At 51.2% G+C, this 22,785-nt stretch overlaps 1 protein-coding gene across 1 annotated transcript; it reads left to right on the forward strand.

Annotated features, from left to right (window-relative positions):
* The first annotated feature begins 700 nt into the window (after positions 1-700).
* NRDE2 (NRDE-2, necessary for RNA interference, domain containing) lies at positions 701-22,029 on the forward strand. The gene is made up of 17 exons (XM_032964046.2): positions 701-1,073; positions 3,090-3,183; positions 4,475-4,759; positions 5,572-5,721; positions 6,051-6,423; positions 6,782-7,003; positions 7,256-7,465; positions 8,695-8,827; positions 9,276-9,409; positions 9,949-10,072; positions 11,040-11,227; positions 11,891-12,343; positions 12,782-13,693; positions 14,170-14,309; positions 15,175-15,313; positions 15,835-15,906; positions 16,331-22,029. Exons 1-17 carry the CDS (start codon positions 938-940, stop codon positions 16,454-16,456), a joined length of 3,891 nt encoding a protein of 1,296 aa, XP_032819937.2. The 5' UTR covers positions 701-937; the 3' UTR covers positions 16,457-22,029.
* The last annotated feature ends 756 nt before the right edge of the window (positions 22,030-22,785 follow it).

Below are 22,785 nucleotides of genomic sequence, written 5' to 3' on the forward strand. Positions count from 1 at the left end.
CCTAAAATAATTGCTGCCTAAAATAATTGGTGACTCAAATAATTGTAGACTCAAATAATTGGTGACTCATATAATTGTAGACTAAGATCATTATAGACTAAAATAATTGGTGACTAAAATAATTGTAGACTAAAGGAATTGGTGACTAAAATAATTGGTGACTCAAATAATTGTAGACTAACTATGATAATTGTAGACTCAAATAATTGGTGACTAAAATAATTGTAGACTCAAATAATTGGTGACAAAAATAATTGCTGCCTAAAATAATTGGTGACTCAAATAATTGTAGACTCAAATAATTGGTGACTCATATAATTGTAGACTAAGATCATTATAGACTAAAATAATTGGTGACTAAAATAATTGTAGACTAAAGGAATTGGTGACTAAAATAATTGGTGACTCAAATAATTGTAGACTAACTATGATAATTGTAGACTCAAATAATTGGTGACTAAAATAATTGTAGACTCAAATAATTGGTGACAAAAATAATTGGTGACTCAAATAATTGTAGACTAACTAAGATAATTGTAGACTAAAATAATTGTAGACTAAAATAATTGTAGACTAAAAGAATTGGTGACTAAAATAATTGTAGACTAAAAGAATTGGTGAGTAAAATAATTGTAGACTCAGATAATTGTATACTCAAATAATTGGTGACTAAAATAATTGTAGACTAACTAAGATAATTGTAGACTAAAATAATTGTAGACTAAAATAATTGTAGACTAAAAGAATTGGTGACTAAAATAATTGTAGACTAAAAGAATTGGTGACTAAAATAATTGTGGACTTGTAGAATTCACCGCGGTCGGAGGACGCCTTCCCTACCCAACATGGCTGGCCACGGCATCCGCCCTCTTCGTCTCGTCGAGAGCGCCCTCCCGTGGCAAACGGAAGGGAGAGAGAGGGTTTAAAACGAGCGGTCATGGACACCTCGTCTCGCTCGTCTTCTCCTCTTCCTCCTCGTTCGTCTCCGTCTCCACCACCACTGCCGACGACTGTTCCCGCTCTCTTCCCAGCTTTTTCCGGCGCCCAAGACGCCGACACTGACGCCTCAAGGGGTGAGGAGGAACACGCGGCGGGGGGGGGGGGAGTCGGGGGTCCGGTGGGGCGCGACACAACGCGATGGGGAGTCGGGGGTCCGGTGTGGGGGGGGGGGCAGTCGGGGGTCCCGCGGGGGGGGGGGGGGGAGTCGGGGGTCCCGCGGGGAGATGGAGCGGCGATTGAAATCGGTTCGCGCGCAGGTGCAAGGCCGATAGTCGCACTGCATTATCAGCTTGGTGTGGAGTTCTTCATCAAGCAGTGGATTGACCACGGTAAATAAGTGTAAGGATGACCGTGGTGAACGCCTCCACGCCGCTTCCACGACGTCTAACCCAGCGTGGAAGAGTAGGCCAAGCACCCTCCAGGGGTTGGGGGGTCTCTATCTCGAGCTCTATGGGGTGGAGAGGCCTTTCCACCAGCAGTGGCGTGAGCAAGACGTTGGCAGGGGGCTGTTCCTGCAGCCATCCACTGCTGAAGGCCTCCCCGGCTCTCACGGCCCCAGCGCGGACACCGCTACCCACTCGCATCGCTCCACACCGCCACGGTGGTCGTCCTCTTTGCCCGTGGCTTCTCTCTCTCTCCTTTGGTTGCCTTTTCCACACTGCACTGCCGTCCGAATGATCGTAAACATTGGCGCACGAGTCATCCTCTTTTCGGCAATGGCATGTTGTTGATGAAAATCATAATAATAATGACAACAACGTGCAGATTCTTTGTCAAGCTGCTGCCTAACGAAGGTCTTCAAACGCCGTGCGTGACTGGTCACCGCGGGTTGGTTGAATGTGTGGAGCAAGATCCGTTCAGAATAGAGCAAATTATTCTCCAATTTTCATTGAGAATTTTTTTTCTCTTCATTGAAAACCGTGAGACAATCGCCAACCGTTGTTCCAAACAAATAATATTCACATGGTAATGCCCTTTCTCCAGTAAAACAGCAGGGTCCTGTATATGGGATGGTTTGGCCAGGTCTACCAGTGAGTGCTTACAGTAACATCAGGCATTGCAGCTGCACATGTTTAACATGATGAGGCACATAGAAGCATAAACTGTCTGGATTCGTCTGCATAAACGCATGCTGCTGATGGATTAAGAGCCACCTGATGTAACTGTTACGTGGCAAAATAGACGTGTCTTTTTTTAAATGTAGCTATTGTTTTTATTAATTAACAAGTGTTGTTTATGTTTTCGGTGTGATAATACCATAATTGTTCTTTGTGTGGGTTTGACTGCCGTAAGAACATGGGATTTCCAACAACAGCTCAGAACTTTTGAACAGGAGATGAGTGGGAAACCAATTTTTTTTTATTATCTGACTTGCTTGTAAATCAACCATGTCCATGTGATGGACAAGTTGGTCCCCTCCATAGGAAAGTTCCCACCATTGGCTGATGGCTGTCAGAAGATGAACACCTCCCTACTGCGTGTTTGAGGATGATGGAGGTCAGGTTCTAGAGCCCGGCATTGGAGTGGCACTTTAAGGTTGGCGACCCAAGGGAAGACCTCAAATACCAAAGGTGGTGGTGGTGGTCGGTTGTGGTGGTCGGTGGTGGTGGTCGGTGGTGGTGACGAGACTAAGTATAGATCTTAAGAGATCAGCTGCCAACTTTTCAACAGCTGCAAGCTCAAACAGAAGGAAGCTATGGAGGGGTTTGTGGTGGAATCAACTGAGATCGGGTGCGAATGCCACTTTACAATGACCACACTCTCATTACATTCATATCACGGTTTATATTCTTGGTGCTTTCGGTAAAGTCACGTAGAAGGGAAACAATCAAATAATGAAAAATATATTTTTATATAATGGAAATATATTTGTATTATTTTACCAAGAATATGAATCCCTGTAGTCAAAATCTTTAAATAAAAAATATATCACGGTTTGTTCATTAAGGCACCAATGTCTGTTTAACTTGACGCGCGCGTGTGTGTGCACGTGTGGTTTCTGTGTGTGTGTGTGCACGTGTGGTTTCTGTGTGTGTGCACGTGTGGTTTCTGTGTGTGTGTGTGTGTGCACGTGTGGTTTCTGTACGCAGGCCTGGGCTGGCTCAGCAACCAGAGCTTCCGGACTGTAGATGCCTTGGCTCTCAACAGCCGCAGCATCTGTCCGAGGCGGTGCTCAGATAGCAGGTGACACCCCGGCGCCCGTTCTGGTTTTTATTAACGGGAAGATGCTGACCAAACAATAAGCAGCTCTTCTCTAGTAGCTACACACCTGAGCTGCGTGTCGCAGGCTGTATCACACGAGTTTGAACATTCATTCATTAAGGATCACTGGAGCCCTCGTGCCTATGACCAAGTCACCAGGGATACATCTGATCATAAAATCTTGAAAGCTAAGCAAAGTTTAGCCTGGATAGTCCTTGGATGAGTGACCACCATGCACAAACAGGTTGTCTTAGGTGGCTGTGGGGCTACTTGGTTCGTATCAGAGGACAGTGCCCTCTGATGGACTGTACTTCCGTGCTCCGCATCTATGCTGCGCGAATTCTCCAACCCGCACCGACTATTGTGGTGAGGTATGGTCAAATAATCACCATGACCCGCAGGGCTTGTGGAGACCTTCATCCAGGAGTGCATTAACAAAAGGCTGTGCAGTGCTCCTGACTGATTGCAGATAATATTTTCTCATTAATAACACTTCAGAGTCATGTTAGATAGCCTAGGACACAAGGCCTAGGTCTGTATGTCAATGTGCCATACTGCATTGACATTCCTTAATTGAATCATGACAATTCATCGAGTGTCTGCGGGGGTAAATCGTTAGTTGCTTACTGCTGAATTAATCATTGCAGTGTTCATTGAAGTTGAATCATTCCTGTTGTGTACTAACAACTGCTTTTGTCACTACATTGTGTGTTGATGACAACAAAATCAAGTAGAGGTGGCCGGGTGGTTAAGAGGTCACAGCGTGGAGCTGGTGTCGTTGAGATCGTACGTCCGAAACCAGGCAGCCGCTCGTGATTAAAACCGGGTTCTCAAGTTTAGTGAATTCATGGTCTAAGCCCACCAAAATGAATGCATGAATAAAACATCACATTAAATTTGAGAGTTAAAAAACAATGGGGGTGGCAGAGCAGGTGTGAAAAAGCTCACCCTAAAGAATTAAAGCTTTCGTGACTGCATAAAATTACTCATAGTTTTTTTCGGTAAAGTCACGTATGTAGAGATAATATAATTTTATTGTATCTCTACATACGTGACTTTACCGAAAAAAAAACAATGAGTAAGCTCACCCTACTTTGTGGAACAGAGGTCACTTGAACGGATCTCAGTGTTTTAAAATGTTTCACAATTAATTCCTTCCACGAATCGATGCCACAATAGGGGACATTTTAGGGAAAGATACACAAGTAAGAAAATGTAAAAGAAAAATTATTGTTTTCTTAAAAGTGATGGCATTATCTTTTTTCTCCAATAGCTACAGCTCCTCTTCCGAGGATTCTCAAGACAACGATCACCAAAGAAGCCCGTTCCGGACAAGCCCAGTCCGGAGAGGCCCGCATCGGAGCAGTGGCGGTGATGATGATGGTGATGAAGAGAGGAGGAAGGCAGCTGGAGAAAAGAGGAGAAAGGAGCAGAAGAAGAAGAGCAGCAAGAAGAAGAAGAAGAGGCATCATCGGCGGCGAGATGACAGCCACTCTTCAAGTGATAATGATAAAAAAAATATGGGGAGAGGCATTGCCAGCCGTGACAAAGTGCAAAGGTCAGCTGCCTACCTCAATCAACTTTTAGGGTTGAGAGTGGGGCCACATTAACAACATGTATATATTTTTTTCCCAATTGTATCCTAATTGTGCCATTGGTATAATTTCATTCGGATCTCTCACTTGGCCTATGAAAGTTGATATTCCACAGCTACCTCTGAGATCACTTTCAGTGACCTCGGGTCCACACAGTCGGTGGCAGCACTTCTGTGCCCACCCTGTCACAGAGAGTAATGTTTGTCGCACGACAGTAAAGCGAATATTATTGACTTGTTAGAACCACATTTTCGGAAATGGGTTTTTTTTTGTCGTTGGTAACTGGGCTGAGACCAACCCACTACAAACGAGAACCCGGTTTAATCACCGGCAATTTCCGTGGATTGGAACCCAGGATCTCCGCAGTGTTGGCCCAGCGCTTTGATCTCTGAACCACTTGGTCTCCTCCAGAGGAGCCATGTATTTTTAGTTTGTTTTTCTTCCCTTTTCCAGGTTATATTCCTGTTGTAATATCGGCATCACGTAAGAACTCTTGCAAGGCTTGCCCTGTATCACAGTACGATATTACACATTTTTTTATTAACATTTTTCAAAAGGTATTGTCTTCCCAAAAGGTTGTTCTGCCCAAAAAATAAGTTTTGCAGTGATTGTTTTCTTTTATTTTTGTAGTTTTTGTGACAGCAGATAATTTAAGAGGGACGAACGTACAAATGGGCAGATGTGATATTTCTCGGGCATCGCAATAAGCGTTGAGTTACGTGTGTGTTAGAATGACTCGGCCAACTGTCGCTGCATTTGTCCTATGCTACTAAAGCGTAAAGTCAGAAGCCGTGGCCCCAGTACAGCAGCGCGGCATGTGGCTCGAGGATCTCACCGACCCCGCTGCCAGCCCCTTCTACCAGGACTCCAAGCCCGACATCGCCAACTTGCAGTACATGTCCCTGTACCGGGCGCACGTGGCCAGGTGAGAACACGGCACCTCAACTGGAGCGCTGCTTTGAGCACACGTGAGCCTTGCACGCACGCACGCAGTCCGGTCACCTTGTGCCACGTGCCAGGTTTCCGTACTCGGCATCTTACCGGGACTGCTGGCCTGGCTTGAATGGTGTGTGCGAGGTGACGCCGACTTGCGTTTAGCACACCTGCACGCAAAAATACATTTGCACCGGCACCTGCTCTGAGATGACTTCCTCCACCAGAGTTTATTTAAGCCAGAGTCTTCGTCCGTCAAACAGAAATGTATAATACTTAGCCACGTTCTAAATTCATAAACTTGAACCCCACCCACCGTAGGTACCGGAGGAAAGGTAAATCTTGCCTTGGGCTGCTCACTGGACGGCAGGCGGTGGAGTGGCAGACGCCCGGATCCGGCAAGAAGCACCATCGGAAGCGGCAAGGAGGCGGCGTTTGTGACGGTCGCTACTTCAGCCCCAATTCTGTCGCCGCCACCGCCGCTGCTATGGAAGAAGAGGAGGCACGGACGGTGGCACCACGAGACCCCGCGCCCCCGCCTACACCCGGAGAGTTCCTCCCGCTGAAGTCCGCTCCCGCTGGCGACGCAACTGAGCGGGCGGCGAGGGAGTTGGTGAACCCGCTGGGCGTGTACGATGACTCCACCACGCTGTGGCTGCAGGGGAAGGGGACGGAGGGCGACGGCACGAGAGAGGTGCGTGCACGCGAAAATTGGTATGTCCGATTATTTAAGTGATTTATTACTCGACTAATTGAGTGCTGCTGGACGGGAGGTGATGGGCAGTGCTTGGTGACGCATTCAGCATCATCATCCGCGTCGCGCTGGACGTGGCCTTGTAGAGGGCTTTCTGACTTTTGGAGGCAGGATGTAGGGGCGGCTGCCACTTTTTAAGGGGCTGGAATAATCAACCACAAAATCGAGTCTTGGCAGAACAATCGTTCCGTTTTTAATCGATCTTAATCGGTGACTCAATGCATCATGTGCCACGCCTACTGAATAACACGAGGAATAGTGTTTTTTTCCGCGTGGTGTGCCTGATGACGGCTAGCAGGACTCAAGTGGCATCACGGCCCTGAGCGCGAGAGAGCGACGATTGCGCGACCGCGTGGAGCAGCTGAACCGCGCCGTGCGGGAGGACCCCGGCGACGTTGCCTCGTGGCTCGCCCTGGCTCGGCTGCAGGATGAGCTGGCGCGCGACGCTTCCTCGCTGCTGCTCATGATTGATGGCGGCGGCGGCAGCACTGGCGGCGGGGGCACGGAGAAGAGCAGGAAGGTGTGTACGACACACGGGTGCCGACTCGCACGCACGTGCGGCACGGGCAACAGCTCGCCCCTCACTAGGCACGCTGTCTTTAAGCAGGCCCTATCGTCATTGCCGTCATTATTATTATTATTGTTGTCATCGCCTCGCTTTTTAATGTCTCGACATCACCGTTGGCTTGTGTTTTTAACGTTTCATCATCGTCATCACCGCCATCTCTAACAACATCGCCTTGTCGTTGTTTTGCCACGCTTGTCCGTGGAGGTGGCCGAGCGAGCGGTGCTGGAGAAGAAGCTGTCGGTGCTGGAGCGCGGCGTGGAATCAAACCCGAGCTCCATGGCTCTGCGGCTGGCTCGCCTGGAGCTGGGCCGCGACCTCTGGGAGTCCGGGCGTCTCGCCGGCGAGTGGAAGAAGCTCTCCTTCCTGCACCCCAACGACCCCGAGCTGTGGCGGCAGTATCTGCTCTTCGCTCAGGTCAGCCACTGGGCTGTAACAATTCGCCCCCCTCTCGACGATTCAGTGAATTGTTAAGATTTCGATTTCACCATTCGGTTAAAAAATATGTTTTTACATTTGCGATTTTGCTTCATGATGTCAGGTCGTGTACCGCGTTTTGTTCATCATGATGTCCAAAGTTTTGCTCGCTCCACATGGAGGGAGCTACAGTTAATAAAATATGAGACCAGACATCTGTGATAAAGAGCTTCATAGCTCATCGGATTCCTCCAGTCTAAATAAAAATTCTGATTCTGATGCTGAGCAACATATGGTACAATTTAAATACGCAACCAAAGGGAATTTTACAGCACAACCGTGAAAACGTATCCAGTAAACAGCAAAAGTGTTGCAATGATAAATCGATTAAAATCATCAATTTATGAATCGAGAATAATCAATCGGCAGTTATTTAAAAACTAGCTTGTTTGCCCGTCCTAGGACTGATGAATCGAGACTAATCAATCGGCAGTTATTTAAAAATGATGAGACACTGGCTACCTGGTCTCCAAAAGCTTGAAAACTCGCCGTTACATGGTGCCGATGATGTTGTCATACATCTACATACACCTCAACCTTGGATACGGTGCCACCCAAGCAAACAGTGAAGTCAATCCTTAACCTCACACTTTCGTCAGTTATTTATCTCCACCTTTCAGAATGTTTGTGACCTTGCGCATTCTCTCGGCCACGCGCACACAGGGCAAGTACACTATATCCAGCGGATCGCGTGTTAATGCGCCCGTCTGTGGGTGGGTGTGTGTGTGTGTGTGAACGTGTGTTTGCACGCATGCACTCCTGTTTGTATGCATGTTGAACTTTTTTCTCACCGTACATAGCCAAACGTGATCATCGGAGGTGCGGCAGGAGGACAACAAACTCAACACAAAAAAACTTGTAAAAAATTCGTTTTTAATCCAGTTTTAAAAGTGCATAGCTCCAGTGGCTTCCGAATATCCGAACGAAGAGCCTTCCAGACGGCCGCAGAAGCGCATCTGAAAGCACGCGACGCGATGACCGTCTTTGTTCGATGGCTCGCCAAAATCCGCCGCTAGGATGACGGGAGTTGGCGTGATGGCTTGTGGTCCTTGACGCACACGGGGCCATTAACGCAACGTTTGGCGGGTCGCGCCTTAACGCACCCTTCTGTGTGTGGGTGTGTACGAACACGTGTTCGCACGTGTGCATTCCTGTTTGTGCACACGCAGAGCCAGTACGCGACGTTCGGCGTGTCGCGCGTCAACGCGACCTACGGGAAGAGCCTCGCGACGCTGTCCGGCGTGGTGGACGGGACCCTCGTGTCGCACCCTCTGCTGCCCAACACGGAGTCGGCCATGCTGGGTGAGACGGCGCTGCAATACCGCCCCTGACGCGATCATCGACCTCTCCGTGCCGAATCTACTACATCACCGTAATCGTCACTGTTATCATCCGATGTGATTAGGCCATTGTTGTGCTGCCGTCCAATTTGTCGTATTTGGAAAATTACCCGCATATTGCTCGATTGGGATCACGCAAGGAGTCATCGCCCCCAACTAGAAGGCTAATGCCTTGTCGCTGGCCAGGTGCTGAGTGACCCTGTGCTGAACAGGCACAGCTACCACTGGGAGTGCCATTTCAAATATGATGAGATGCGATGTCGATCATCTTGTGTAAAGCGCTCCGAGACGTCCCGGCGTAGAGACCGTGGCGATGGTGATCACAAACAGCAGGAGGATCTTTTCCAACCAGCACCTTCTTCATCTCTCTACCCTCTTCACCTCCCCCGCTGCTTTGCCTCCCCACACAGACATCTTCTTGCAGCAGTGCCACTTTTTGCGGCAGGCCGGCCACACGGAGAAGGCCATTTCGCTCTTCCAAGCCATGATGGACTTCAACTTCTACCGGCCAGACACCCTCGCCGAGGTCACCACCAGGGGCCTGGTACGTCTTGCCACTACGCACGCGTAACACAATCATCATTGTTACTTAATGTTTATACCGCGACTCCGATGCGGTGCGTCTCAAGACGCCCTGCGGCAGGTAGCCCCCAGTGGCAGCTGTCCCTGTGAGGCACAAAGTGAACGCAGCAGCAGCCTGCAGGTGGGCAGTAGTCTTAAGGTAGAGGGGCTATGTTGGTATGTAGCTTCCCAATTGAGTCATTTTAGAGTAATTAATAAAATTGGTAGATTTAGACCACGGCACTGGCACACGTGGAAATATTTAATGTCCACCCTGAAGAGGATGGATGCGTGTTTGATGGTTAATACGCCCGCAGTGTAAACCAAGGGTGGCTGCCAGGATTTAAACCGCGAACCTCTGCAACAAGCGGTGAATGTGCTGCCACTGGATCACCTGTAGCGATTCCCTCTCCCTGACAATTCTGCGAGTTGTCGCGATTTGGGTGTTCAGATGCCGAGTAAAGAATCGATCATTTTTTTTGTCTCGGCTCTGGGGTGCTGACACGTGTCTCCGCTCTCCAGGTGGAGTTCTTCGAGACATTCTGGGACAGCGGGGAACCGCGGTTCGGTGAGCCCGGAGCGCGTGGGTGGAGTGCCTGGATGAGGCAGAAGGAGAGGGGTGGCTGGGTGACCCTTGACCCTCCAGGTGGGTGGGGGGGTTGGGACTGACCTGAGAAGTGGCGTTGGTGAAATGTTTAATTAAGCGGGTGGAAGTGAGAATTTGGCAGGTTGCTCGAGTTAAGAAGGCTGACCCAGCACCGCAGACATCCTTGGTTTGTTTCCAGGCAGCCGCTTGTCATAAACTGGGTTCTCAAGTGTAGTGAATTTATCGTCTCAGCCCGGTCACAAAAAACAACCCAACCCATCACATCTAAATTGGTTCTGCATTTAACACGCAGGCTTTCGTGACAGATTTTAAGATTCGTTTATGATTGTTTTGGGGGTCAGAGTGCATGACTACAACAATATCAACGTGTGCTGAACACCCTCCCACTACCTGGACACAGCCGAATAAATATTGAGAGATATAAAAATTATTTCAGCCAAGCCGACAGCTACAGACTGAGTGTGGCTTGGAAACGCATTGTGAAGTTATAACATATAACGTAGCCGCAATATAATGCTGTCACATTTACAGAGTCGGCGTAGAACGAGCGGCTCAACCCCAGCACAATGTGAATCGGAATGCACTACTTGACAACAAACCTCACTAATTTGTCATAACACAGCACTCTAAAACATTACACAATCTTTACAATAATTAAGACGAAATCACATTCAACATTTAATCATTGCATATACCTTAATGATAACCTCTAACGTGTTTATCATTACGACCCTCATTCGGCCAAATTCTAGTTCTGAGAATTACGTATCACTTTGCCGTTATGTGACAAACATTACTTATAGGCTCTTCCTGTCATGACGTGCTTCAATCGGTATAATAAAGCTGGAGAAACACAGAAAAAAACTATCTATAATTAAATACCTGCCAATAGGCTCTAACGGTGGTTCGTTCCTGGATTTTCATCCGGGCCATCGCATAGAAGGTCCGTCGTGTTTTGTGTTGTTTGCCCTTGACTCTCTGGTTTCTTCTCTCTCTGCGTGAGCAGACGAGGGTGATGAGGTGGGAGACGATGACGGGGAGACGCCGGAGGAGGAGCTGGCGGCGTCCTCCGTGCCTCGCTGGCGCGCGTGGTTATCCATGGAGCGCTCGCGCGAGCGCCGCCAGTGGCTGCCGTGGCGACCGGATAAGGGCAAAGGTCAGACGGAGACCGACTGCGAGGACCCGGACAGACAGGTGATCCCACCGTGTGACCCTGACGCTGCACGCGGAATTTTCCGTTGCTGTAAAATGAGTTTGATCCAATTTCTGTCCACCAATGTTATGCCGATTGTGCTGTCGGCGCCACGTCATGATGCAGGGAATCCATGGGAATAATCTCACAGGGCAATGCATTACCCCGTGTGCAAAAATGGCCTGTCGAAGTGGATATCACATAACTACTCCCAAGACCCATTCACGGTGACCTCTGATCCACTCTTGGTGCGGGGTGCTTTTCCACATGCGCTGCTGTAGAGATGGTTCATTGCAGCACAGATGTATATTTTTTTTTATTCTCAGAGCTGGAAGTTAATACATTTAAGTGAGATACCAAATTTAGTGGGGGCGGGGGGGTGTTTGTGCAGTCATTGGTGACTGGGCTGAATCTATCAACCCACTCGACTTCAGAACCTGGTTTAATAATCACAGGTGACTGAAACCCGGATTATAACCTAGGGTCGCAGCATGACCAGCTCGGTGCTCTCCTACTTCGCAGTGATAGGTGGCCAGGCTTACACAAATCAAATGCACTTCACAGCCAGGCTTATTCACGGGTCGGCTGAAACCCGGATTTGGACTCCGTGGTCTCCGCAGTGCCGAAACGGCGCTCTGACTCGTGCACCTCGTGAACCCCGGCAGGTATTATACGACGATGTCGGCCCCTCTCTCTTCACGCTGCGCACCGCCGGCCTGCGGCGACAGCTCGTCGACCACTTCCTCACCTTCCTGGGCGTCCCGCCGGCGCCAGGACCGGCGGGCGGCGGGGGGTGTCACCGCCCGCCCCCGCCCTCCGCCTTGGACGACCCGGGGCTGCTGTTTGCCGAGGAGCGGGCGCCGTCGTTGGTGCGCGACGTGGCGGCGGCGCGGCCCGGCGCCACCGCCCTGGGACCGTCGCCCGACGTGGAGGAGGAGCAGGAGAACGAGTGGGGAGGAGCGACGGCGGCGGTCGCCGGGACCCGGCGGTGGCGGTGGAGCGGCGGCGCCGCCGGAGAGGAGTTCGTGAGGAGCGTGCTGGAGCAAGCGCTCCAGCTGTTCTCCGGGGCGGAGCGGGCGGCCCTGGGTCTGCGCTGGCTGCGGCACCAGAGGGCAAAGGTCGTTGCGCTAACGTTGATGCTCTCGTAAGAGCGTTTTCTTGGACTCGCGATTATTTCTCGCGATGAAGGAGATGCCACCTGGAGAAACGAGCGGCCCTCCACTCGTAGATACACTCCTGAGGCTGCGTGTGTTCAGAGAGCATCTGAATGTCGAAATACAAGACATTAGAGGCCAGTATGAGTAGAATGATGGGTTAGGGTAACATTGACCGGTGTTGATTCTTACGCTCATTTTACACGCGTAGAATTGTGTGCCAAATGAGATTTAAAAAAATATGCAAAAGAGGGGAAACAATAAAATATAATAAAACATCTGTGACAAAACAAACCCACGAGTTGGGGAGATTGAGCAGTTAGCGCTATCACTTCAGGAAAATGGAACTCGTGCAATAACCACCGAACCCTAACCCACCAAACGATCACCGTTTCCCTGCAGGTGGAGGCCGTGCTGGGCTCGGGCGACCGCCGGCGCGCCAAGGCCCTCGGCAAGCGTAGCCGGCGCCTTGCAAAGACCCTCCTCAAGGAGCCGGCAAACCGCAACCGCCTGGAACTCTGGGAGGAGTTTGCGCTGCTCGAGTGGCGGCTCGGCGAGCGTGCGGCCGCCCGCAAGGTCCTGGACACGGCCATCGCCGTGGCCACGGCTTCCGCCGGCGCCGCCGCGAAGACGGCCTCCCCGCCGCCGCTTAGCGGCGGGCCCCTGTGCTCGCTGTGCCTCCGCTACGCGCAGCTGGAGCTCGAGGTGAAGGAGGGCGGCGCGGGCGCGGCTGGCGAGGGCGGCCAGCGAGCGACGCACGTGCTGGTCGCGCTGGCGGCGTCGGACGGCGCCGGCTACTCCCCGTTTGACGGGCACCCCGCGCCGCCGAGCTCCGTGCTGCGCGCACGCAAGAGCTTCGAGCGCGAGCTCGATGCGCTGCTGGCAACCGAATGGAGCGCCGACGCCGACTCCGGTTCCAGCGGACGAGCCCGACTGGCGACGGTGGCGTGCTGCGCGGCGACGCTGCAGTACGTCACGGCCGGCGTGTGGGCCGCCGACGCCGTGTTCGCGCGCGCGAGCGCTGCGCTGCTGGCACGAGGTCGCGACCCCGGAACGATAAATCCGGAAGGGCAGGCGGTGGTGGCGGCGGCGGCGGCGGCGGCGACGGGAAGAGGCCGGGAGGCGCCGGCTTGCGGTGGTGTCCCTGCCGGCGGCGTGGAGCTGGAATCGCTGCTGCTGGAGCGAGCGAGGCTGCTGCGTTTCCACGCGACGCTGGTGCCATTCCCACGGCGGCCGCTGCGCGAGGCGCTGAGCAGCGCCGTGGCACTCGTCCCCGACAGCGCCGAGCTGCTGCGGATGTACACGCAGAACGAGGCGAGTGAAACGACGCGAGAGTGGTCCCCGTTGAAATTGCAAGCGGACCGAGCCTGGTTGCGGGTGCTGCGGTGAAGTTACCACCGCTTAGTGGCTGCTGATTGATGTCCGTGCGCTTGTGCGTGCATATGTGAGTATGTGCCACTCAGCCCTACATGAGTACTTGGTGCATTGTGTAAACATCAGCACTAGGAAGCGGCCAGGCGTGATGCTGGCCGCACGCTGCAGTTACAAGCGTGCCGTCCCAGCCTTAATAGGTGCTGGCTAAGGGCAGTCTCCCGCCTACTGGGCATGCAGTGACTTTCCCCCCCCCCCTTCCGCCAGCATCAGTTTGCGCACACAGTCGTGAGCACGCCGTACAGGGAGGACTGCGTGAGGGATGCACCATCCATCCCCGACGCTGATTCTTGCGCCACGTCCTCAAGGTGTCTGAGAAGTACGTGCGACCTCGTGGAACTGCCCGTGCGTCTGTCTAGACGGCGAGCGGAGGCCTCCACATGGGGGAGCTGCGTCGAGCGTTGGGCCGGCTCATGAGGACCGAAGGCAGCCCCCTGCCCTGGCTCTTCGCCGTGTACGCCGAGCTCCGGCGCAAGAGGGCGGTCGACTCCATCTCCGGGTGAGCCCTCTCTCCCCCTCTTGTATCCACCACTCCCTCACCTCCCTCTCTCACATCCACTCCCTCCCCCACTCCCTCCCCTCTCCCTACCTCTCTCACATCCACCCTCCCCCACTCCCTCTCTCCTTCCCCACTCCCTCCCCTGTCCATACCTCCCTCACATCCACCCCTCTCCTCCCTCTCACATCCACCCTCCTCCACTCCCTCCCCCACTCCCTCCCCTCTCCCTACCTCTCTCACATCCACCCCTCTCCTCCCTCTCACATCCACCCCTCTCCTCCCTCTCACATCCACCCTCCTCCACTCCCTCCCCCCTCCCTTCCTCTCTCACATCCACCCCTCTCCTCCCTCCCCTCCATACCCCTATTAGATATACCCATATTGTGCAGTGTGATCCTTTTATAGATATCCCACATTGCTAATGAGCCCCTCTTTCTTCTCAACAGGTGATTAAATACCGTGAAAGTGATGGCTCGATATCGTAAAGATCAGAGCTTTAAAATAGTTGACGAGTGTGTTGAGACTGTTGGGAGATATGTAGAGGCTTTGAAATAAAATACAAATGTCTCTATGCTATTTTAGTGGGATGTCTATCAATGGATCACTCTGTATTTTATCATAAATTGTGTTGCATCTTTTATAATTCGCGTCTCAGGTTTTATTTTACTCGCTCCTCTTCGCTCCCTGTGGAGCATAAGGCCGCAAACAAGCCCACGCCATGCCGGACGGTCTTTAGCAGCTTGCAGGTTTTTTATTTTGCGTTCCACCAAATCTATTAGTATAGAATAAAAATAAAAAAAAGTCTTATCATTGTGTGTCCCGCGCCGCGCTCTCTTGCGCCGCGTTCCCTTGTGCTCGTTCGCAGCTCGGGCAGAGACGCGGTCTCCGTGGCGATACCGGAGTCCGGGCTGAGCAACCGCTTGCGCTCGCTGCTGGAGCGTGCGCTGAGCGTGCCCTCCGTGGCGCGCTGCCCCCTCGCGTGGCGTCTCTACTTGCACTTCTTGGTTTGTCCCCCCCCCGCCTCCCACATTCATCATCGTCATCATCATCACCATCGGCGTCATCACCAGCAGCACCATAGCCATTGTTGTTATTAGCAGCACCATAACTGTCGCCTTAGTAGCACCATCATTATTGTCAGCAGCAGCATAATCATCATTTTCAGCAACAGCACCATCATTCATCAGGAGTACCATAACCATCATCGTCAATATCAGCAGCAGCTGCATCACCACCATCGTCGTCAACAGGGCTTGGACCATATTCATCACCGGCGTCATATTGATCACCAGTCGTTGTCACAAACATCAATATTTTAAATTATTTCTGTCGGGATGAAATTTTTTATCACCGTCATAATCGGCATCATCATTATCTCGCACTTTATTGTCACCAACATCATCAAAAGCACCGTGATGTCATTCACAAGAGTAAGTCGCTGTTTCTCTGTCTCTCTTTGTCACCCTCGCTCTGTCTCTCGCCGTCTCTCTGTCTCCACGCTCCCTCTGCCCCGTGCCCCCGCTAGAGGGTTCAGGGCACGACGTCGCGCAGTGAGGGGATCCTCTACCGTGCCGTGCAGGCCTGCCCCTGGGCCAAGGTGAGGCCTCGCGCAAGCCCACGGCGTCCGAGAGCGACGCCACCTACCGCCCCTTCCCTTGGCCCCCCGAGTTTCTCTGTCGCTGACTGTTGAGTCTCTCCGACCGTTGACTCTCAGGGCATGCGAGGTCTTGGTAATTTTTACCATCTGCTTTGTGTTTCATGATGGTTTTGTCTCGTTCGTCAAATTTAGTTTTTTTCCGTATGCCAAAATGTAACATTTGGTGTACACGTTGCATATAATGTGCTTAAATTATGACGACGATTATTACACGCACAATCCGATGCATGCATTGTGAGCATAATAACTAGCTTCATAACCAATTTAACGATGTAGCATTGCTTGCTTCACACACGTGTATGTCCCCCCCTCTCCCCCCGCCGGCATCCCCACTCTGCGTCCACCCCCACCCTCCCGCCCCCAGGTGCTGTACATGGACGCTGTGCGGAGTTTCCCCGAGCGTGTGCAGGAGCTGACGGACATGATGACGGAGAAGGAGCTTCGTCTGCGCGCTCCACCCGAGGAGGTGGACATCCTCATGGAGGACTAACCGGGAGGACGCTACTCTTGTCGCGCTCTCACCCTGCCGCTTTGCTGTCCTTCCTCCGCACCTCCGATTGGCGCGGTTGGCTACGTACGGTGCGAAAGAAGTTCAACATACGTACTTTGCTGCCCCCGCTGGCACGGGCCAACCAAACTCCCGGAGAAATGGAAGGCCCTGGTAGCCGCACACCGGGGGAGGTAGAAAATCAGAGATGGTACGCTGGGGGCGACCAAATGTCCGAAAACTTATCGGGGTACAAGAACAGCGGGCAGACTGAACCCAGGAGAAGACTGAACATTGGTTGGGTTGATTGAACATCGAAGATGTTGACACCGGCGAGACCAAACACCAGAGTGACCAAACACCGACCTTGTGTTCTTTCGGAGTGAGGAGTCACAGCAGGGGGACGTGGGTCTGCAAAAATAATAATATGATAATGCATTGCAACTCTTTGTCACTTAATTGCTGGTTGAAGGGGGCCCTCACCATTGTTTTTCTATCTCGCGGCTTGTTTGACCATACTTGTTACCGCGGTGGTCATTGTGGGTTGGTGAACGGCAAAGAGGGCTCAGGAAACCGGTTCAGATGTCACTCGGCCAGCCGATGGTGGCCGCGTCCGGGATTCGATCTTGGGGTTTCCACGTTTCGTAGACGCGGGAGCGTTAGCCGCTGCGCCGCGGCCCCGCTCCTGCGTGTGGCTTTGTGCGTGAACTCCAGCTCGGGTCGCTTTTTTTGTTCTGGGAGCGGGGAAGTGCGTTTTTCGGAATTTTTGTGAACACAAATGTGAGCCGCCCGGCCGCATCTCTGTGAATGCGGTGGGCCGCGTGAGCATTGTTCACCTGCATTTTAAGGCGGGCGTGTGAAGCAAGGCAAATATTAGTTTTGTCTTAGCGCTAATGCCTCTGAAATAAAGTTTATTTTTAAGAGAGTCAATAAAAGCCACCACTGCGAAGTTCTTCAAAATATTCGGAAACCCTAACGTGTGAGGAGCTGGGTGTAGCTTTGTCCTGTAACTGGCTGCACGTAACCGTTTTGGTACAGGTAAATAAAGTGCAAAAAAGTGGACAATTGTTCCCGAACGTTTACACCCCAGTGTTCCACACAGTAGGCAATCCGCGTTTCCGTGATCGTGTAAATACAGAAGGGTGTTTCACATGACGTCCTGTGTTGCTGTGTTAATGCGTACAGCACACGCATAGCCGTTTTTGTCAATCCACTGCTGGATGAGGTCCTCCCTACAAGTTTTCTGAAACTGGACCAGTCCCTCCTCCTTCACCCCCCTCCACCGAGCAACGTGGTGAAGTATGGTCAAACAACCCCCATAATCGACGCGGCGGGAGAAGTCTTTGATCCAGCAGTGGATTGATGAAGGGCTGTTAAGTGATACGAGTGTGCAAGTATTATTAACATTGCAGGCTGATGGTGTCACGATGTCAGCTGTTGCCAATTCCGAGCTTGGCCGCTGGGTGGCGCCGCGTGACCGCTGGCCGAGAAACGGTGGAAGAAATCCGCGTTCAGCCGACGGCAAGTGCAATGACGACATTGTCCTGTGCAATGACGGTATTGTCCTGTGCAATGACGGCATTGTCCTGTGCAATGACGGCATTGTCCTGTGCAATGACGACATTGTCCTGTACAATGACGGCATTGTCCTGTGCAATGACGGCATTGTCCTGTGCAGTTTCAGTTTATTTATTTTGGTATAGCCCTGTGAGCCATTCGGCTCTTGAATCGGGTGCAACCACAACAAACAAAAACACGAACAAGAAAAACATCTTAAAGTGACTATGTGACTGTGCAAACAGAAAATCCATTAAAAAAAACAGCAAAATATTCCTGAAAAAAGCACCGTACACCAACGCTGTGTGCAAAAAATCCCAGTGGGATGCAAGTCAAACAACAACCACAAGAAAACTTAGATTAAGGTCATCAGTCTAACTCCGTACTACAACAAAACAAACATGTCCAAACCAAAAAACTTTTCCAAATCAAAAACTAAAGCCATAATTGCAACGTAACAGTGATCACAAGGATTGTGACCGAATTTTTACGATAAACTACAAAATAACATGTAACACCAAATCCTAGAGCCATAGCTGGCTGCATGAGTTACTCAACAACAGAAGCATCAGTCGGAGTATCAAATTTTTCAATGCACCTTTAAGATCAGCACGCTAAATCAAAATACAGATAATACTTTGCAGCGTCATCCGGAGCGAAACATTTTATTTTATTTTACGCCAATGAATAGCAGTGGCAGCTAGGGGTGTACAACTCCTCTAGAGCAGTTTTGAGAGAAGATCTCATTGGTAGCGATTCAAGTTGCAGTTTATTGGCAATAGCATTCCAGACCATGGGGACATCAATAGCAAAGGCCCTTCCTCCAGTTTTTGTACGGAAATAGGGAATGTGAAGCTGGTAAATGAGCGAAGACCTGAGGTCAAATTTGTTCTTTGAAACAGAGAGGAGATCCAGCAGGTAGTCTGCGTTTTTTTTGCAATGACGACATTGTTTTGTGCAATGACGACATTGTCCTGTGCAATGACGACATTGTTTTGTGCAATGACAACTTCTGGTAGATTTCCATCCGCGAGGGAGTACGCGTATAGCAGCAGTTCGTTTCCCAATCCGCTGTTGGATGAGAGCCTCCCCCATGAGGCGGGAGGGGTTAAGACCATACTTCACCACCCGGGTCATTACGGACCGGGTGGGGAAGTATAGACGCGGGAGGATGGCAGCCCAGTAAATTTGCTGCGCTTTTCACCCTCTGCTGCCCATATAGGACTCACCACTGTGATCTCTACATTGGGTCAAACTTAACATCTCTTAATGTTCGACGGCTTGTGCACCAGATCGTATTTATTCACGATGTACTTACAAAAAAATCCGCAGACTACCTGCTGGATCTCCTCTCTGTTTCAAAGAACAAATTTGACCTCAGGTCTTCGCTCATTTACCAGCTTCACATTCCCTATTGCCGTACAAAAACTGGAGGAAGGGCCTTTGCTATTGATGCCCGCAAAGTCTGGAATGCTATTGCCAATAAACTGCAACTTGAATCGCTACCAATGAGATCTTCTCTCAAAACTGCTCTAGAGGAGTTGTACACCCCTAGCTGCCACTGTTATTCATTGGCATAAAATAAAATGTTTCGCTCCGGATGACGCTGCAAAGTATTATCTGTATTTTGATTTAGCGTGCTGATCTTAAAGATGCATTGAAAAATTTGATACTCCGACCGATGCTTCTGTTGTTGAGTAACTCATGCAGCCAGCTGTGGCTCTAGGATTTGGTGTTACATGTTATTTATGTAGTTTATTGTTAAAATTCGGTCACAGGCCTTGTGATCACTGTTACGTTGCAATTATGGCTTTATTTTTTGGTGATTTGGAAAACGTTTTTTTTGGTTTAGACATGTTTGTTTTGTTGTAGTACGGAGTTAGACTGATGGCCTTAATCTAAGTTGTCTTGTGGTTGTTGTTGTTTGACTTGCATCCCACTGGGATTTTTTGCACACAGCGTTGGTGTACGGTGCTTTTTTCAGGAAAATTTTTGCTGTTTTTTTTCAATGGATTTTCTGTTTGCACAGTCACATAGTCACTTTAAGATGTTTTTCTTGTTCGTGTTTTTTTGTTTGTGGTTGCACCCGATTCAAGAGCCGAATGGCTCACAGGGTTACACCAAAATAAACTGAACTGAACGTGTCCCCGTAGATAGTTTCAAGTTTCATTTATTAGGTATAGCCCTGTGAGCCATGCGGCTCTTGAGTCGGGTGCAACCGCAACAAACAAAATATGAATACAGAACATCCCAAAGTGACGACGCTAGAAAGACGTTGCATTATTTGATTTTATAACAGTGACGCATTGTCTAATTTTAAAAGCGCCGCTGGTAAAACAACCCCGGGGGAGTCCCGTGTCAATGTTGTTAAGGAGGGGTGGGGGTGGGTGACTTCGCGTGGGGTAAAAACCCCACCTCGACCAACCAGCCGGGTGGCAATTACGCGACCCCCTGCTCATGGGCATTGAGGGGGCAGATTGGCCCACCCCACAGATCCTGGTAGGTTAATTGCCCGGAGCGTATGGCGCTCGCAGGTATAACCCAGAACCAGCCAGTTGTATCATAGACGTGTTTGTATTGTCTTACGGGTGTACGGGAGCGGTGGCGCAGTGGTTAGCGCACTGCGCTCTGACATCCCAGACGGCCCGAGTTCCATCGCTTGTCGCGGTTCCAACATGCGTGGCGAGCGATGTCTGAGCAGGTTCTCGGCGCGCGCCGATTTGCGTGCAACAAAAATATGGCGAAGACGCAACCCCCTGTCTGTGACGAGACACTGCGAGGTTGGGGTGAGGCCTTCATCCAACAGTGGATTGACACGGGGGGGGGGCTGTACATGGAACGTCAGGAGCCAAAGGTGCCTCGCTGCTCTGACGAGCGCCACGGGGTGCTTGCTGTGTCACTATGGTTGTTGGTGGACTGCACCCCCCTCCACCCCCACGTTGACACAGCGATGGATTGAACGAGGAGGGAGGGCCCATAACCTAATCCCCTTGCAGCAGGACCCGTGTCAGACACTACGCCACCCATACAACAAGCAACACATGGCAAGGGGTCTCAAGGCGGCGACTACAATATAAAAAAACTAACAACCCGACCTGTGTCAGCTTCAGGAGACGAGAACAACAACAACAACCGTCAATCGCCACTTTAGTGGCGGTGACGTCGCCGCCGGCACTTGTGCCAGGCCTGGTGCACTTTTAAGGCCACGTGAAGTGTCGAACGCTCGCAGGCAAAGAGGTCACGGATACAGACCCAGCTACCATGGGTTGACCAACTGAGGTGACACGAGGTGACGTGTCTCCGTCACGAGTCGCAATACATGCCTTGTGGCCCACACATACACCAGGGTGACAAGACACACAGACACGTCACCCTGGTGTATGCCAGAGGGTGCGGGGAGCGGTGGTGTAGCAGGTTAGCGCTACGCTGCGCTACGAACCCGGCGACCCGGGTTCGATTCCCGTCTCGCGGCCAACGCCGGTGACGATTTTCTGTACCGGTCATGGGCCTCCCCTAGGTCGACTCGGCCTCAAATGAGTACCTGGTGCGGTGTGTAAACATCGCCGCCGGGGAGACAAAGGCGTCCGGGCGTGGTGCTGGCCACCCACCCCCTCGTGTGTGCCGTGCCGGCCTTCATAGGCGCTCGCTAACAGCACTTGCCCCAACAGTCTGTTTCTACACGGGGGATCTTTGTCTTTTGTATGCCACCCGAATGTAAATAAACATCAGGAGGGGGTCCCCCAGTGTTTTATTTGACTTGCCGCAGGGTTGCTGATGAGTAATAGCGGTTGAAACCGGTCCGATGGGATGATGAATCTATTCGCTGCTGGAACGCCTCGATCTTCGACTGATGGAATCACATGGTGGAGTTGAAGCCGGACTAATTGGAAGCGCAGGCGGTGAGCCGTTCCGGTTAAGGGAGTTCTACGAGATACTGGATGTAGGCGTTGAGTTGACTTACATTTTACACGGTTATAAATGCAACGTCTCTGTTAATAAATTGGATAAACCCACAGCAACATCCTCCCCCCCACCCCCACCATGACTGCGATGCTATTGATTTGTGAAACCGTCTTCCTGCTATCATTGCGCCAAAAGAATAGCGCGGATACCGAATTCAATTGGAGAGAACTTGTATACACACACTCACTCGCGCAAGTATGACATACTGACACAGCAGACCACCCCTTTTATCGCCTTAAATAGACTGTTGGGGCAAGGGCTGTTAGCGAGCACCTATTAAGGCTGGAGACGTCACACGGCGCGGCACCGTGTGATGTGCGACAAGCCACCACGCCCGCCCCCCCCCCCCTGGACTGATGTTTGCACACCGCACCAGGCACAGAGGTACAGTACTCATTTAAGGCTGAGCCAGCCTAGGGGAGAGACCGAGAAATTCGCTCCTGTTGTTGGCTATGAACGGGAATCGAACAAACAACTGCCCCAAAGTACGACCTACATATATATAAAACATAAAGACGCGCATACCTAAGCCATGATATATAATTACACGTGACACAGGCACGCCTATGATGAGTTCACTCGGAATGCGCCCGATGGCGAAAGCTCAGCAGGGTCTTTAGGCCTGGATGCTGCTTTGAATTGGCCAACACGGACAGAGACAGACAGCTGCGTCCGGGCACCGAGGCGTCCGTCGTAGGCGGCGGAGATCTGCGTCTGCGATCCCCGCCTTTGCCAATCCGCACTGACCAGCGTGGTGAAATATGGTCAATTTTTTTAATGAATGTCACCTTTATTTAACACCACGAGTCGCA

The sequence above is a fragment of the Petromyzon marinus genome, chromosome 31 (assembly GCF_048934315.1).
Source record: "Petromyzon marinus isolate PM22_M1 ecotype Great Lakes invasive population chromosome 31, UKy_Petmar_22M1.pri1.0, whole genome shotgun sequence".
Lineage (NCBI taxonomy): Eukaryota > Metazoa > Chordata > Hyperoartia > Petromyzontiformes > Petromyzontidae > Petromyzon > Petromyzon marinus.

What these genes read in the sequence shown, in the direction of transcription:
- NRDE2 (XM_032964046.2), top strand. Translation starts at nt 938, where the DNA reads ATGGACACCTCGTCTCGCTCGTCTTCTCCTCTTCCTCCTCGTTCGTCT. An exon ending in AGTATCTGCTCTTCGCTCAG is followed by an intron (nt 7,466 to 8,694) that starts GTCAGCCACTGG and finishes GTGCACACGCAG; the next exon opens with AGCCAGTACGCGACGTTCGG. An exon ending in AGGCCTGCCCCTGGGCCAAG is followed by an intron (nt 15,907 to 16,330) that starts GTGAGGCCTCGC and finishes TCCCGCCCCCAG; the next exon opens with GTGCTGTACATGGACGCTGT.